The 16,834-nt window shown below is 46.3% G+C and overlaps 2 protein-coding genes across 2 annotated transcripts in view; one reads left to right on the top strand and one right to left on the bottom strand.

Moving 5' to 3' along the window:
* TXNDC5 (thioredoxin domain containing 5) overlaps positions 1-2,615 on the top strand; it is a 30,924-nt gene extending 28,309 nt beyond the window's left edge. The window contains exon 10 of the mRNA XM_054591934.1: positions 876-2,615. Coding sequence (XP_054447909.1) covers positions 876-998 — 123 coding nt within the window. The 3' untranslated portion in view covers positions 999-2,615. The remainder of the gene's footprint in view (positions 1-875) is intronic.
* An 833-nt stretch (positions 2,616-3,448) lies between these two features.
* BMP6 (bone morphogenetic protein 6) overlaps positions 3,449-16,834 on the bottom strand; it is a 155,090-nt gene continuing 141,704 nt past the window's right edge. The window contains exons 5-7 of the mRNA XM_054591935.1: positions 5,017-5,093; positions 4,081-4,191; positions 3,449-3,982 (exon numbers count right to left, since the gene is read on the bottom strand). Of these exons, the coding sequence (XP_054447910.1) occupies positions 3,833-3,982; positions 4,081-4,191; positions 5,017-5,093 (338 nt within the window). The 3' untranslated portion in view covers positions 3,449-3,832. The remainder of the gene's footprint in view (positions 3,983-4,080; positions 4,192-5,016; positions 5,094-16,834) is intronic.

Raw genomic sequence — 16,834 nt, 5'->3', positions numbered from 1 at the left:
AGTGACTGAGACTCCACACTGGGGAATGGGGTGCCGCCCAAATGCACTTTCTCAGCAACAGAACAGTCAGCTGCTTTGTAGCCTTCATCGTAAATACCTAAGTGGCTCATTTTTTTGGCATAAGCCAGCATTCTGAAGTACGATGTCTGAATAAAGGAAACATTTGAACATAAACTTCCACCTGAGAGGGCCATACCAACAAGCCAGTCTTGTGCTTGGATTGTTTATTTAACTGCTGCCTTCTTTACCCGCTGTTCGCACCATCTACTAGCCTGTAAGATTTGTAATTTGTAGTTTTCTTTTGTGTTGTTTTCTTAAAACACCTGAGGCTTCTCAAATTACCTCATTCGATTGAGATAGATGTAGCATAGACATTTTTTCTTTATCATTAGAAGATACCAGTTACATATATATATTTTTTGTGCCTTAAAATTCTCAAAAGAGAAAAGAAGTGAGTTGCAGCTGAAAAATATATCTCCTTGTGGCTCTCGCTACTACTGACTGTGGCCCCCTCTGGCCCTGGGCGTCCCTGGGAAGTGTGTCAGCAACACAGAGTCTCAGGCCCCACACTGACCTGCTGCACCAGAACGTGCACTCTCATCGGTCCCCAGGGCTGCGTATGCCTGTGAAAGATTGAGATTTCCACTTTCAGGGAAAGGCAGCCCTTTGACTCTGATCTTGAATGTAATTTGGATTGGAAAGTGAATAAATAGCCCCAAGGCTTTGTTTTCTGAACTGTCTGGTACTTTTTAAGTAGTGTGTACACTTCATAGACTTTCCTGACCACAATAGTAGGCGTTTTTCTGGTTTTATATAAGAAGTAATTTGTGTATGGTTCAGACCACCGGTTTTCAAACTGCATTTTTTCTTTAAAGGTACGAGGCTATCCCACATTGTTGCTTTTCCGTGGAGGAAAAAAAGTCAGTGAGCACAGTGGAGGCAGAGACCTTGAATCGTTGCACCACTTTGTCCTGCGCCAGGCAAAAGATGAGCTCTAAAAACTCAGGTGGAAGTCCTGCCTGGCCCCCTGGACTCAGTGTGGAGGAGCCAAGTCCTGCAGATGTTGAGGAGTTTCAAGCGGTGGTTGTTCAGAAAGCTGAATGTACTGAACTTGTGGTATCTTCTTTGTGTGGGTGTTTTTAAGCCAACACACTCTACAGATCCTTAATATTAAGTTTCTTTAAGTAAATACTGTAACTCTATGACCCCTTTGCAAACTACAGATTTTCAGTGGCAATCTTTCATCCCCTTTAACCTTCTCTTGATGGAATCTAAATGGTTTCCTTTGAGACTAAAATAGAGTTGAGAAAAATCAAATTGCTGGATTATTTTTCGCTCCTGAGTGACTTTGGCTAAAGCATCATCCAAAGCATAGTTTTTAACTGCCCACAAGTTGAGAAAGATGGCCGTGTGGTAGTTATCGATGTGCCTCTGATCTGAAGGTCACAATTGACTTACTAATAATGTGGTTGGTCCGTAGCTTGGAGTAGATCTAAAAACAAAACCCTGCATCTCTGGAAGATACCTTCACACTACTCCTGGATTTTGTTTCTGTTAATACTTCTCTCATCATGAGAGGTTTGCCATAATGAGAGCAGTGGTACTTCAGACATGTGCCTGAGAAAGAGAACGCTGATGCCATAATCTTTTGTGTGTGTCGATATTTGTCATGTCGGTCATTACTGTTCAAGGGATACTTACTTCTCTTTGTTTCTCATGGGTGAAAGATCTAATTAGTTATATTAACATTAAGTCAGGGTCCATGTGAAGGTATTTAAGAGTTGAAGTCCATGTTGAAGTCCATGTTTAAGATTTGATATCTCCCATGGAAAGTTCCACAAGGCTGGTCCTGACTGTTCATTAAATCATAGGAAGATTCTGATTGTATTTGCCACCTAAGGCAAGAGGACTAGACGAGCTTTTCCAGGTCCTGGTATTGGGGACCAGGGGAAGCCTGCAGCCTCCTCCCTATAAGGCCCTCACTGGAAGCAGCTTCTGTCCTGCTCCTAGGAAGTCCTTTCAGAGGCTCCCTGTGCATCGTCTGCCTTCGCGGGGGCTGTCCCCCTGCTTTATGGAGAGTGGGATTAACTTGACCTAAAGACCAAAGAATGGAGTAGGCAGGGCTGAGTCACAGCTGATGGAGGCTGTGCTACCATCAGTGCTAGCTACCATCCTTACAATGTAAGCCATCCTGGCTATTAAACATTTTTACCATCACCCTTGGAAATAAGTAACCACAGGACTAGGCTTACCTTAAAATAGGCACCTGTATGTTCTTTGCTGTCAATTTACTTCTCATGATACCCGCTCTGGGTCTAACACTGTTCACCCTACCTCCCATGCTTGGGGAATCTAGCCACTTGGCACAAAGTAACTGATGGTACAAATCTTAGAAGCAAGAGCCCTTCTGCTCTCTGCGGCAGATGACAACAGAGCAGGATCTCGACCAGCCTCTGCCTTAAAGGAAATCTTTATTAATCACGTATGGTTCACAGATGTTCTTTTTAAAAACCCAATTTTCTGGAGAAGCACAATCCTCATGAGTGGCTTCAGCTTTGCATCATGAGTCTTGTATTGAAAGGAAATCAAAGTGGTACAATTTGTTTACACTATGATACTTTCTAAATAAACTCTTTTTTAAAAAAAAAAGTCTGGTCTTTCCTTAAAAGTTACAGCAAAACAGATATAAAATAGACAATAAATTACAGTTTATATTTACAAAAAAGCTGTAAGTGCAAGTAGTTATAGATCATAAATGTATTATTTAATCAGTTTAGTATGAAATTGATTTCCTAGTACATGATTGTGAAAAAGACATTTAAAAAATATTCTAAGATTTAATCCGAGTCTTAATTTCTACAAGAGAAAACTGATTCCGATTCATAAACAGCATGGCCATCCAGTCCCATTCCTAAAGGCTAGGAGCCCCTTTCTCAGTGTATTTCCTTGATTGGTTCTCACCTCTGACATGATGTGCTGTATAGTAAAAGGGAAAGAACTGTTTTACCAAAATAGATGCAATATTAGAGCCAGCGTTCCTGAAGTGAATGTGCTTTTCAGAGAGCCACTCCAAAAAAAGAGGTGCAGAACTGCTTTCACATGTCACATGGTTACAACGATGGCTATTAAAGATGCTTCTCACTCCTGGCAGCCTCTCCTTGAAGAAGGAGCTGACTGCTTTTGGTACTAGCAAAGGCAATGGCAAATGGGGGACAACTGAGGTGTGGAAATCACACGGTTTTCACACCGACAAAATGTCAGCACAAACATGTAACAGCAATTACTGAGACAAAAGGCACTTCCACATGGCCCTGGTTATGGCTTGGGCTATTGGTCCTATATGAAGTTGACCTTCCTAGGAATGAAATCAACAAATAGAGGCATTTCCCCCCCAATTTCTGTTAACTGTAACATCTATTTTTGAGAAGCGTCACTAAACTGACTGATATTTTAGCCAAGAATACTTTTATTCCTTTAAGATTATTTTCCTCCTTTTACTAACACCATGAACAGCTTGATTTAAAGCTAAAACTAATTTTGGTGGGCATTTTGCCGGGAAGAGGGACCCTTCAAAGTTACATTTCTGCAGTTACCAGACTTTATACTAAGGACATTCAAACAGCTTCCAACAGACCAACTACTCACGTTATTTACTATGTGAGCAAATCATTACTGAGGCCCTTTAACCTCTTCCTTGGGCAGTAAGGCACCGACCGGCATAAGATGGTTCAAAGTCATCATCCCACTTTCACTGTGCTTCTGTGTACTTTTTAAGGCAGATGTAACCTAGGAATCCAAGGCAATATTTGTGTCCCCAGCAACCAGTTTCGAGTTAGTGGCATCCACAAGCTCTTACGACCATATTCCTGTATTTTTTCAAGATGACATTGGAGTTGTCATCAAAGTAAAGGACTGAGATGGCATTTAGTTTAGTTGGCGCACAGCATGGTTTGGGGACATACTCAGGATTCATAAGGTGAACCTGTTCCAAAACAGAAGGAGGAAAGGGTTCCATTAGAAACTATACCTGGTCTTGGCTTACACCTGCCTATAAAGTGGCAAAGGTCTCTGAGAGCTCACCAGTGTCTGTACGATCGCGTGGTTCGTTGCATTCATGTGTGCATTGAGTGGGAAGGAGCATTCTCCATCACAGTAATTGGCAGCATAGCCCTTGGGTGCGATGATCCAGTCCTTACAGCAAAAGGAAGCAACAAAAAGGTGGTTAACATACACTTTTGTCATCTGTGCTCTCAATAATCCTGTGTGAAAAATTACATGGACAGGAAAGGAGACAGATGCAGGAAGGTCAATCTCACACTCAAGTGGCAAATCGAGGGTGGGGGGGTCCTGTCCTGCCTGACCCCGGAGTCCTTGCTCCTCCTACAGGCCCACATGGCATTTAGCTGCTACCTGCAGGCTCAGCCTGGGAGGACAGAGGTGGCTGGCTTTGTGTACTTGGATGCAGTGGAGCCTCTCCAGGAGCCCAGGGTACTCCCTGTCATCATGCCACGTACATATGGAAACTATCATCTATCACTTGCCACCTGTAACTTGCTTTTTATAAACGAGTGGTGGCTCTCAGGTGTGGGGCAAACATTTGTGCTCTTCTAGATAGTTTGGATGAGCCGATTTATAGCCATTGCAGAAGTTAACTATTGGTCCATTTCCCCAACTCTTTCTCAATACAATTAAAATTTGTTTAAATGCCCAAACGTGAATACATACCCTGTGAATTTTGAAAGAATGAGGGAAGAGTATTGGGAAAGGTGACTACTGACGCTGAGGTACACACAGCTGGGGAACCGTGGGGTCCCTGGAAAGGTGCCAGGAAGGGCTGTATGCACAAGTAGGCCAGGCCTTCACCCACCTCACACCAAGAGCCTGGGCATTTGGAAGGGCTCCTACATTCCTTCATGGGAGGCACCATCTTAGTCCTAAAGCTTAAGGTCTTTGATGAAGGTGAGAAGAGATTGCTGAAAAAGGAATTTTGTCTCTCTTGTTGTTCTGAGAACTCACCTGCCATCCCAGGTCTTGGAAGCTCACATAAAGCTCATGCTTCCTGCAGGCTGTTTTTAATTCACTGCTGTTATAATCTGTTGGAGGAGATCAAAAGGTGCACCCATTAACTCATTCATTCCCTCACCAGGCGCCATACTAGGCTCAGGATAGCAGTGAACAAGGCCCCTGCTAGACACAAATTTGGTCACCAAACAGCTCCATCAGGTTCCTGATCGCTTGGGTGTTTCACACTCTCCGTCTTGTGCACTGTAGGCTTAGCGCTGGGCACACTTGCAAATGATATATAATATGGACTTGAATGGACTCCTTTAAGCAACTGATGTTTGTTATGAGCCTCTCGTGTGCAAGCTCTATGGAGGGGGGTGCCGAGACGCCCAAAATTCTCAAGGCTCCTGACTTGGAAAATGTCGTTTTTATAGTAAAGGATGATTATCCTGGACAGGGATGGTGTTGAAGCTGTATGGAGGCCCTAGAGATGGCCGCTGGGCCAGGAAAGCATCCGGAGGAAGAATAATGGAACAGGCCCTGAGCGGGAGGCCCAGGAGCGAGGGGGACAGGGAGACACCGCAGCAGGGGCCGGTCTCATCTGCACTGTCCTCCAGCCTCACTGCCAGGGCTGAGCCCTTTGACCTGCACTTAGGCAACAACTCCTAAGCCGGTAGTGCCCTGTGAGAATCTGCTGAAGTGTGTATACTGCTGTGTGCAATTCAGGAGCCACCAGCCTGGCTTAACCTAATTAATCACTGGCAAGAGGATTGGAAGTGCCCTGGTTCGCTTAGGCTAATGGGAGCAGCTCTTGTGTGATGTGCCTTCTGCTAGGCATGATGGTAAAGAGGAGGAGAACTTAGAGGACATTTCCATCCTCCAGGAACTTAAGGAATCAAAAGGGTGGTGCGAGACCTGTACCCAACTAACTGAAATACAAAATAGCAGGAATGCTACGGGCAAAGGCCAGCGGGAAATCCCACTGGGAGTTCAGGGAGTGGGCAGGAGGAAAAGAGAGCAGTTCTATTGGAATGCATTTAAGGATATGAGGAGAAGTCAGCGGATATAGAGTTGGAGAAACTTTATCTTGATTGGCTTAGAACACTAACCAAAATTATTTGGACCTTCTACCAGAGGTATTAAGTAAGCCTTTGTAGGTTTCTGAGTCAGAGTGAAATGTTCAGAGCTGGGATTCTAAAGGATTGATCTGATGATAATGGTGCTTGAGAGTCCCAGAGAGGGGAGAGAGACGCGAGGTAGGAAGACTTTGGGAAAAGGTTCTTAATCTAAAATGGACTTTGATGGATACAAGAGCCTGAGTCCATTTGCGCACGACCTCTGTCCTTTTTGATCCCATGAGCCAATAAGTTACCTGGCTGCCTAAAGCCTGTCTGAGCTGGGTTTTCTGTTACTTGCACTCCTGGGCCCCCTGGCCCTGACACAGGACCCGACACGCAGATTTCATGATTTTGTGAGGGAAGGAGACAAGCAGCTCTGGCTCAGCCCAGTGACAGGCTCCCTTCCTGAGGAGGTTCCTAATTCTAAACTTATTCGTTCTCCCCAACCGTCTGTCTTTAACCTTAAAGAAGCCCACTTGCTGTCATTTAAAGGACCTGGAAGAAGTGAATGAAAACCACACTGGAGGGAAATTTTCACAAGGCAGGAGACCATCTCAGTAAAAACAGATACCTACCAGCATCACAAAACAAGACAAATACTGCCTGTTGAAAATAATCCCTCAACAAAAAGAATCAACCACACAAAGAAATAAAGTATCCTGAGAGGAGATTTGGAGTGCAAGACAGAGAAAATATAGGCCCACAAAGACTGCAGGCAATAGTCTCTGAATGAGGTTACAAACAATAATATCTAATATAATCAAAGATAAAATAAGAAATAGAACCCTAAAGCAAGAACATTGCAGAAAAAGAACATAAAGAATGGGTGGATTTGAAACAGAACCAAATAAAACTTTATAGAAAACATAAGCATTGAAAGTAACAACAAAATGGGCAGGTTAAACATCAGATTAGAGATAACTGAAGAGAGAATTAAAGAATTGAACAATATATTTGAAGAAACTTCCAGAAATATAGCCCAGGGTTGAATGGCCAGAAAATATGGCTATCTGTAAAGAGATATGGAATACAGAATAGAAGGTCCAATGTTATTTCTAATAGGAATCTCTGAAGAGACTAATGGGGAGATGTAATAGTTCAAGATATAAATGTCTGTGAATTTTTCAGAACTGAAGAAAGGCAAACTTCTTCAAATTGAGAAGGCACAGTGAGTCCTAAGCAGAGTAAGTAACTTCCTGTCTGGCCACATCTGGTGAAATTGTAGTAGGTCAAACTCATAGAGAAATTCTTACAAGCAACCCTGAGATGAACAGAAAATCACCTACAAAAGAACACAAAGTGGGTTGATAGCAAATTTCTCAACAGAAATACAACACATAAAACATATCAAAAACTATGCCATCAATGTACAATTCCATAAACAGCTATAGCAGTTATTTATTGTTCTGGCTACCCAGCTTGTAGGGACACTTCTCATTTGGGGGAATTCCTAGAGAGGTGGGAATCAAGGTCCCATTTCCCGAAACTGATAGCTACTGTTGTTGTCCCCTGGCAGATAGAGTGCAGGCTCCTGACTTCATTAAAGCCAATCCAGTGCACCCACTTGTGAGAGGGTGATTCAAGGGGGAAACTAAGCATGTGCAGCATGGCAGCAGGGGTTCGGGGTGATGGTTCCAGTGGTAGCATTCAGACCACGTTGTTCCCACGACCAGGTTCAAGCTAGACCTTGCTTCTGAGTTGTGTTCTCCAGCCTCATTGGTTGAGTCAATATGCTTAGATTATTTTTCACTTTAAGTAAGTTAGCGTTTGCTTCTATTCCATGTAATCAAGAGCCCCGACTAGCTAAATTATCATTCATAGTTAGAGGATAGGAAGCATAGGGCGGAGCGGGCTATCTCATACAGGGTTGATGAGCCCATCTTTCTGCTGATGTATATCTTCTAAGCAGAGACCTGAAGGAACTTCAGGAGCAAGGCAGGAGTCTGTCTGAAGGAAGAATAACAAATATGAAAGCCTTGAGGAAGTGTCCTGCTTGGTATAGTCCAGGCACAGTGTGACGGAGGCTGCTATGAATTTATTAAAAATCCATATCCTCCATCTACCCCCAGGGCACACAGCTATCTGACATTCCCCGCCGCAGTTAGTTGTGGCCAGGTGCTGACCCCTGCCCACGAATGTGGGGAGGAGGGGAGTGTGCTGCTCCCAGGCCTGGCCTCCTAAGCTCGCCTGCAGCCCTCACCTGCTCTCTCCTCTCCTGGCAGATACAGGCAAGGGTCTGTCTCCTGGAGACTCCAAGGCCCTGGTCCCCTTGCACTCTTGAAGGTGTCCTGGGTTAGATAAGCTATGTGGTCACCCTACTTATAGTCTCAGTCTGGAATGTCCCATGCCCAACCTCGTTTGGCCTGTGTCCCCTAAAATAAACTTCCTTTAAAAGATCTTCTCTGTGCTGGGGACCAAGATCTCCCCAAAATCAAACTTGGAATTGTTGGCCATGTGAAAGATTTTTAGGATAGGTTTCCTGCCCAGGTTAGTGAACATGGGCAGAGTAATATAATACAGAGTATATCTGTTTTTTGTCCTGGTTCCTGCCACAGAACTATAAAAACCATGGAATTTCCTAACTGATAATGCCAACATATGGTGGGGCCCTAGATGGCTTCAGGATGGGGGCTGGTCACCAGGAAGACCAACTATATGATTAGAGAGTTGGAACTGTGGGCCAGCCTGGCCACCATGGAGGGAGACTGAGTTCACTCACGGGGCCAATGATTTAATCAACCGTGTATAGTAATGAGATCCATATAAAAACCCTGAATACTGAGGTTCTGTGGAACTTTGGGGTTGGCAAACACATTGGGAGAATGAACCACCCAGATTCCATGAGGAGAGAGCACGGAAACTCCGTGTCTACCCCCAGACCCCATACCCCCCATCCCCACGGAGCTTGCCCTGTACATCTCTCCCATGTGGCTCTTCTTCATGTGCATCCTCTATGATAAAACTGTAATAATAAGTATAGCACTTTACTGAGTTCTGTGAGTTACCTTAGTGAATTATCAAACTGAAAGGCGGGGAGTGGGGGGGTCATGAGAACCCCCGCGCTTGTAGCCAAGTCAGACATAACTGGTGGGCGGGGGACCCTATCTGCAGCTGGCATCTGAAGTGAAAGCATCTTTCTGGGGACCTCGCCCTTGAACTTGTGGCATCTGTGTTAACTCCAGGTGGTTAGTGTGGGACCGAAGTGGATTGCAGGACACCTAATCGTGTCAGAACCAAGACTGGGGCAACTTCTGCATGTCTGGATTTCCAGCTGCTCTGCAGGATGGAAACAAGATGACGTAGTGAAGAACTTCTACCTTCAGCACAGTTCTTGTTGTCTGAACCTCTTGCTAATTTGACTCTCTCAGTTCTCAATGAAGAGAACTTTCTTGGCAAGAACAGCTATTTCTTTTAGAGCTACATATTGGCATTTTTGATGTTAAGTAAAAACTGGGGCCAGAGAGAGGAACGGAGGAATTTGGCTCTCCTGTTTTTCTTCTTACAGACTCTTCCAGGCCACACTTCAGTTTCCTTATAACTCCATGTTAGGTGCTGGCAAGGAATGTATAAATATTTGTGCAAGTCAATGCTCCTCAAGATACTTATGTCTGCTGCTGAGGGGACAGGATCCTATCCTGAGTTTGGTGGTGGAATTGCATTGCCATGCATTGTTTTTTTTTAGGGGTTCACAGATTGCAGAAAAACATTCCTCCCAGCCCCATCTCCCTTTGATATTTGGTTAGATGAATGGTGTGGATAGAGCCAATGAATATCTGTGCAGTTAAAATTTAATCGGCACATAGCGACTCCAGTGGGATAAAGGCAGGCAATACAGCTTTGTCCAAATGGTTCCCCAGTCAAGGACAGGGCAGAGGAAAGAAGCCATAGAGCTGAGGAGATGCAAACAAACAAACAAACAAAGAAGCCAGAGCAACAGACGAGAGGCTGACAAAACCATCCCCAGGAGCAGCAGTCCTTGGTCTGACTCATGAGCTGCCTGTTTCTGAATAAGGAGAACCATCAGGGAGCTTAAGCCCCGGCCCAGGCCTGCAAGTTGGAATGGTCAGCGATGGGTCCTCTGCTGCCCAGGTGAGCCTGCGGACACTGGCCATAGACACGCACACAGCCCTCGGAGTAGGAGGCTCACACACAGGTGCTGGCATCACCCACGCACACATGGTCTGCCTTCAAACACCAGCCCTGCCTGCCCATCCCTGGGTCACAGCTATGGTGAAGGCCGGTCCTGGTTCGAAGAGAAATTTTCAAGGTATCTGGCTTTTTCAATGTTGAATATAAAAAGTGAAATCTGGTTCTCTAATCATTCCATGTGATTCTTTGTCCTAAGACTGGAGGGCAGGGCTCTGGCCCTGCCAGACCAAGCCCAAGACAGTCATCTCAAGTAACCTGGACAAGCGTGGCCCAGCCGCAGATGGGTTCGGGCAAAAACTGTTAAGTGGTCAGGTGACAGATGACAGAATATAATATTCATAACCCTCTTTCCCCCCAGGACTCTGTTCTTCCACAACCAGAAGCAGGCAGCTGCCTCGTGTGCTCTTGACAGGAGGAAGCCACCTCCCCTCCACAAACCTTCAAGCTTCCAGCCATCAGAAGCATATGAATAACCTTTAGCAACACTGCTTCCCGACTCCACTTTTATAAACTGCCCCAGTAGGGAGAGCTATGGATGTGATTGGTTTAAAAAGCCCCAATCCTTCCTTCCATCTCCAAATCAACATTACAAACATTTAAACAGGGGTTTTAAATGGAACTTTCTATTGGTTTCAGCTCTATTGTGTGAGGCAGGTGCAGACCATCACACAGGAAGCTTCAGAGGCTCCACCCCAGGAGGAGGAGAGAAACTTTAAAGCTCCAAGGCAGACCTGCCTGGCTGCCCCGTACGTGAAGGTCTGACCCATTGGTGGTACCTGCGTGCCCTGCCATGGGAAAGGTACAGTGACTGCCACACAGGCAGGCACGGGCCCTCTCAGAAAGAAGGGCAAGTGGAAGGGAGTCGGGGCGAGAGGGCCAGGCTGCCCACAGTGTGTCTTGATTAAGTCTTTATTCTTCCTGGACTTTGCCAAGGGAGGTTTGCACCTCATCCAGGCCTTCTGAATGATTAAACCAGTGGTACAGAAACACACCAATGTCTCATGTCCACTGCTGATGGACATGATGCACCGTGGCTGGTGACAAGAGGGCTCGGGGTAGTCCAGTCAGTCGTTCATCCTTGAATGAAGCATCAGCTCCATCAGTGGCTGTCACCTCATTCTCCCAAGCCTCAAGTGTGTCTTTATTATTTGGGATTCTGGGTCACCTGGGGTCCAGGAACACCTGGAAGGTGCTGGGAGGCCGATGCAAAATGAGCTGTATGAAGATATGTTTTCCTAGAGTCCGGCTGATGGCAGGAGAGTATGCTGATTGGGAATCTTGTCCTTAAACTTCAAGCACAACTTAATTCCCACAACTGAGAGTCCTGCTTGGAGGGTGGGGGCTGGGGATCATTCACATCTGGGTGGGCCACCCGGGGCCGATGCTGCAGCTCCACCACAGAGCTCTTCATTAACACCTGTGTTCACCCTCGTTCCCACCTTCCTGTGCCCCCCAGGTCACCTGGTCTCCCTTCTCTTTTATGTGTATGTTCCACGCAGGCTAGGCTGACCTACAGTCTTCTTTCTTGGTTCTGGCTGGGAACTCTTTCTTCTCAGCTGCAGGGCCACGCCCTGACACCCACTTCCACTGCCGACCACACTGCTCCCTAACCTTCTGTTCAGTCTTCCCTGTGAGGGCTGAGGGGTGTATGACCCACAGAAAAAACCTGAAGGGGGGCCTGGCCGGGCCCATGTGATAATGCGAGTCACTCCATGAGCCCCACTCAGCTCAAGGCAAGCAGGACCCTGCAGGGCAGCTTCTCTCTCATTCAATGCGGGGAGGACAGGGTGCCCCCAACCCTGCGGTGCACAGCCAGCAGGCCTCACTGTCCCCAGGCAGTGGCCATGCACACAGCATGTTTGCTCTGCCCCAGACCGGAGGATCAGCTCCCACAGCCCTGAGGAGGACATCCGGGTTAATTCCATCCAGCATCCCTTGTATCTGGTCCTCCTGAAAAGCCACACTTACAGCAACGCGCAGAGGAGCCATGTGCTGGGAGAGCCGGGCTCTTGCTGCTGGTTTATGTCTGAAGCTGCATTATTAAGTGCAGTGGAAGGCGAGAGGATTCTCGGGGGGCTGGGCCCTGGATGGGAAGAGAAGGGCCCTGCAATGACCCTGACCTGCAGGGCAGGTGACGTTCAGGGAGACTGCATGGCCAGCTTCGGGGGTACCATCATGCCAGAGTCGGGGCCACACAACTAAAACTTTGGGGGCCCCAGGGAGGTGGCTGCACCTGACTCACAGCGGCCCAAGTCCAGCCCAGGTCCCAGGGGTCTGGGCTGCCCACCCTCTTTCCTTTCCAACCCCAACAGAGGAGGAGAGAGAAACAACAGGGAAGACATGGAGAGGGGAAAAGGCAGAAAACAGACAAAGCCAGGGCAACTACCCAAAACCAGGTGAGACAGAACAAGGGAGAGGAGTAGCCGGGGGCGGGGGGGCGGCACCTCCTCTGCTGGGGTTCCTGCAGAGGGGTCGCTCGGCCTGGTGAGCTGACCTTCACAGGCCAGGCCAGCTGCAGGCGTGTGTCCCTGCTCAGCTGGATGCACACTCAGCCAGGAAAATGCTGGCACAGCAGGAGCTGGGGGCAGAGTGGCATGGTTCACACTGTATTTCCTGGCATTTCTGAGCTAAGGCTACCGAATCTTCCCAGAGAAAACTTGTTTTTTTTTGAGTGAGCAATTCACTACTCTTATTTCCCTTCTCTCCCTGGATGCCAAGGGGAAGGATAACAAACAGCTGTTAAAAGGGCACCTCTGTCTTCAGTGGCCTGGTCGCTCTCTCCATATCCCTGGGCCTTATCAGTCGTCTTATCCAAAGCAAGTACCTGGCTCCCACGTGCTCCACAGAATCAATACAGCCATTGAGAGCAGGTGGAAGACACCCCGCTCCCGCGCCTCGGACACTGCAAGCCGCAAGGAACCACTCTGGGATCTTGATTTCTGGTGTCAATAATCTCATAAGGTTAGGGGGTGGGGGGCAGGATGAGAGATTAATTTTCAGAGTCTCGGTTTTGTTTACAACCTGGATGGTTAACACGAGAGGCAACAGAGAGGTCTTATTCTTCTGTTGCTCCAGGATTTCAAGGTCTTGTAAGATTCCATTTAATCTGGTGGGACGTTGGCCTCTTCCTAGGCTTTGTCTTGATTATAAAAGAAAATGGAGCTAAATATTTTGAAAATAGATGCTTCCTTTGAATGCTAAGCTCTAATACCCCCTTGCTCCAAGCACCTTTGTTCCCCATCAGTCCCTAGGCTGGGTCTCCTGGCCTCAGGAACCTGCGGGGAGCTGGGGCAGTTGTTGAATTACTGGGTAGCACCTCTTCACGCCTCGTTATTCTTACCACTTTTAGCACTGCTGCCATTAGCACCTTCCTAAGGACGAGCCCAGGGATGGGACAGAAGGTAACTTTCCAGTCCATTTCCCTCTTGATAACTATTATTCTAAAGGCACTTAGTAGCAAATGAGAGTCAAGTATTATAAATATGGCATCTGAAGTGATTCTAACTTTCAAATTGCTAATGCCACACCTGCCCACTGCAGAGGCAGAGAATTAAGATTTGATTTCATTTAGAAAAATCTGAGCTAACCTCTACTTCTTGACTGAGACATCTGGAAGCCAAGCTGCAGTGTCTAAAATTTTAATTTAAGATCAAAATGATAAATTAAAACTCCCCACTCCTTTGAAGAACTGCAAACAGTCCATTCTCTCCAAGCTTTGGAAGCCAGGGGTGACCTTGGGGGGACACCTACCAGGAACAGTAAGAATGAGACCTCCTAGTCTGTGGACTGGAGTTCCCTGAAATCTATAGCAAAAGATTTCATTGTCATAATAAAGTACCCAAACCATTGTTTTGCAAGTGATGACTTCCAGTTAGCTTTCTTATCTAGAAGCATACTGAATGGTCTCAATTGGGAAGTTCAAGGAATATAAGATATGAACTATCAACAAGGTCGAAAAAGTATATCTAAATGTACCAGATCCACGCTTTCCTCCAGGATTCTTAAAGATACATGTTTGTATCTTTATGTGTGGATGGGTTGAAAAGAGAACTGACTGTAAGAAGTATAAACAGGTAACATTTGAAGGGCTCATTCCAAAGGACAGACAGGGCCTGGAAAAGTTGTTCATAGATGGTTGGCAGAGCTGGGTGGTAGCAACATAAACATCAAGGATTAAATTTCAAAGCTTAAAAGTCATCCCATCTAATTTTACATGAATTGTTAAAGTGGCAGATATGCTCCCCAACTACCATCTGCCAAAAGGAAGAGCAATTCCAAGTCACACTGTTGGCAGTTGGCAGCCGGTGGGTTAACATGGCAGGAAACCTCACACTCACCAGCTGACTTTTAATCGCAAAAACTACCCCCTCCCCAAAGATGTCTGGGAAAAATCCTGGAAAATTAGCTATATCGGTATGTAGAACCCCCACATGGGACAATCCTATTTGTCCTCAAGCCTATTTGTCCACAGCCCTCATTGTGGATGGGCCAGGTGGTGTCACAGTGCCCCAGAAGACAAAAGAATGAGCCCCAAGAGAAAGATACTATAGAAGACGGTATATGAAAGCAAGTAGGAAGAGACTACTAAATGAGAACTAAGGAATGCAAGGGTGCACTAGACCTGTTAGGCTGGTAGAACTGGAGACTGAAAAAGAAATTGCGAGGTTGACTAGAATCCCCAGTGGGCTGCACAGCATGGCTTGGACCTGGACTAGAAAAACATGTGCAAAAACAATAGCTGATACTGTGCAGATGATATTCAAGCCCACTGGAGAAGTGCAACACAGCCAACATCCATCATTTATTTGGAGCAGACAGCTGCAGAGAAGCAAGGGCAAGTGAAAACCACCCAGGGGGACTTCAGCCCAAACCCACTGTTTGGTGCATGTGTTTGGAAAGTCCAGCTTCAAGGCCAAAGACAGATGAGAGCAGATTTTGGTGGGCAGTAGGGAGGACGCGGATGGGGCTCTCAGCCTTTCCCTAGTTGTGGACTGGTCCTGCTGCCTCAGGCATCTGCAGCTCAGTTCTAAAAATAGCTACATATCCCCCTGCCATGCTTCACCCTGATGACAGGCAATTTGATGAATTTTGTTAACTTCTTTACCCAGATGCAGGGCATTCTCTAGTGGGCTTCTCCTGGTGGTGGTTGTTAGAGTGAGCAATTCACTCCTCTTATACGAGTAGTTTCAATGGAGAGATGCTAATTCCCTGGGAGTGCACTGTGGAAGAAGGAGGGCAGCAGAGGCAAAGCAATCTCTTGCTTCCACCTCCCCCAAGATTTACAAGGGGAGGGGCCTGCCTGGAGTCACACCAGAGGCCACAGCTTGGCATCTCTGCAGCATCTGCCTGGTTCACGAAGGCCCAGGAACATCCGGCCTCACCGCAGCCTGGAAGGACAGCACAAACCGGACAGCCCATTTCTCGGGGTAGCAGGCCATCTTTTTGGAATCCCTTTCTGCAAGAGCAATCTCCTCCTCTGCATGTCCACCCCCATTAACGGCATGGATACATAAGGAAGAAAGAGCCAAATAAGTAACATAGCACTTCAGTCGGCCTCACGTGAGCAGTTTCTCAGAGCAGCTTGAGAGGGTCTTTGAAGACAGTGAGAGGCAAGGAGGATCCTTTGTAGTAATGCTTTCTTGGGGGTCTGGGCCATTGCATAGCTGAGGCCAGAGGTGTCTGTGATGAGCTCTTTTGCTTTAGTACTGCTGACAGGAGCAAAGCAAATTGGAAAGTGTTGGGTTGGGAGGTGGGGGGTGAGAAGACCAAATAAAAATGGATATACTTATATCCTATTGTGAAATAGATAAACTCTAATATTCATATTTAATTTAAACTCATTAAATAAAAAAAAGTTGAAAGGAACTTCAAAAAAAATGATTGGATGTCACTACTAAAACCAAAATCAGAGACAACATGTTTTCTCCATTAAAAAAATTCCTGTGTGTATTAGGGAGGAGAGGAGATGCTGAATAAATCAAGTGAAACTTTAATTTTAAAAGCAATCAACATTTCAAGAGCTGTCTTCATGCCTGAGGTCCCAGTACCGAACTGACCACAGTTCATCAGTGAGCTGAAGCCCACCATTGGCAGAACTACCCGTCGTCATGCCCTGAGGGACACTCGGGGATTATTAACTCTGTTCAGCAGGCTTCTTCTGAAGCGAATAAAGGAAAGCGATCATTTCTTCTTCTTTTCTTTTAAACCCCAACCCTGACTGTTGCTAGTGGTAAACACAGAAACACCCATGCTGTGCGATACATCCAAGAAACACCAGGATGACAAGAAGCAAAATGTCATCTCACACTGGGTGGTGGATCCTCATGTTCCATATCCAAGTTACTGGTAAAAGAAATGATGTATTAAGTCAGAATGTAAACTGTAGACACTTCTTCCCAAAGAAAAATTGGGGACTTTGGGGAGTTGCATGAACTCTTTCTGGCCACTGAAGGTGACATTTTTAAACAGTCACTGGGAGAATTAAGGCATCTTCCAGGAAGTACTTTACATGCTTTCCCAGGGTCCTAACATGTGTCCTGACAACCTACTTCCTACAATTGGAT

Source organism: Pteronotus mesoamericanus, unplaced genomic scaffold (assembly GCF_021234165.1).
Source record: "Pteronotus mesoamericanus isolate MK-2021 breed Mesoamerican mustached bat unplaced genomic scaffold, CSHL_Meso_final scaffold_31, whole genome shotgun sequence".
NCBI classification, from domain to species: domain Eukaryota; kingdom Metazoa; phylum Chordata; class Mammalia; order Chiroptera; family Mormoopidae; genus Pteronotus; species Pteronotus mesoamericanus.
This window is presented reverse-complemented; position numbering and strand designations above follow the sequence as displayed.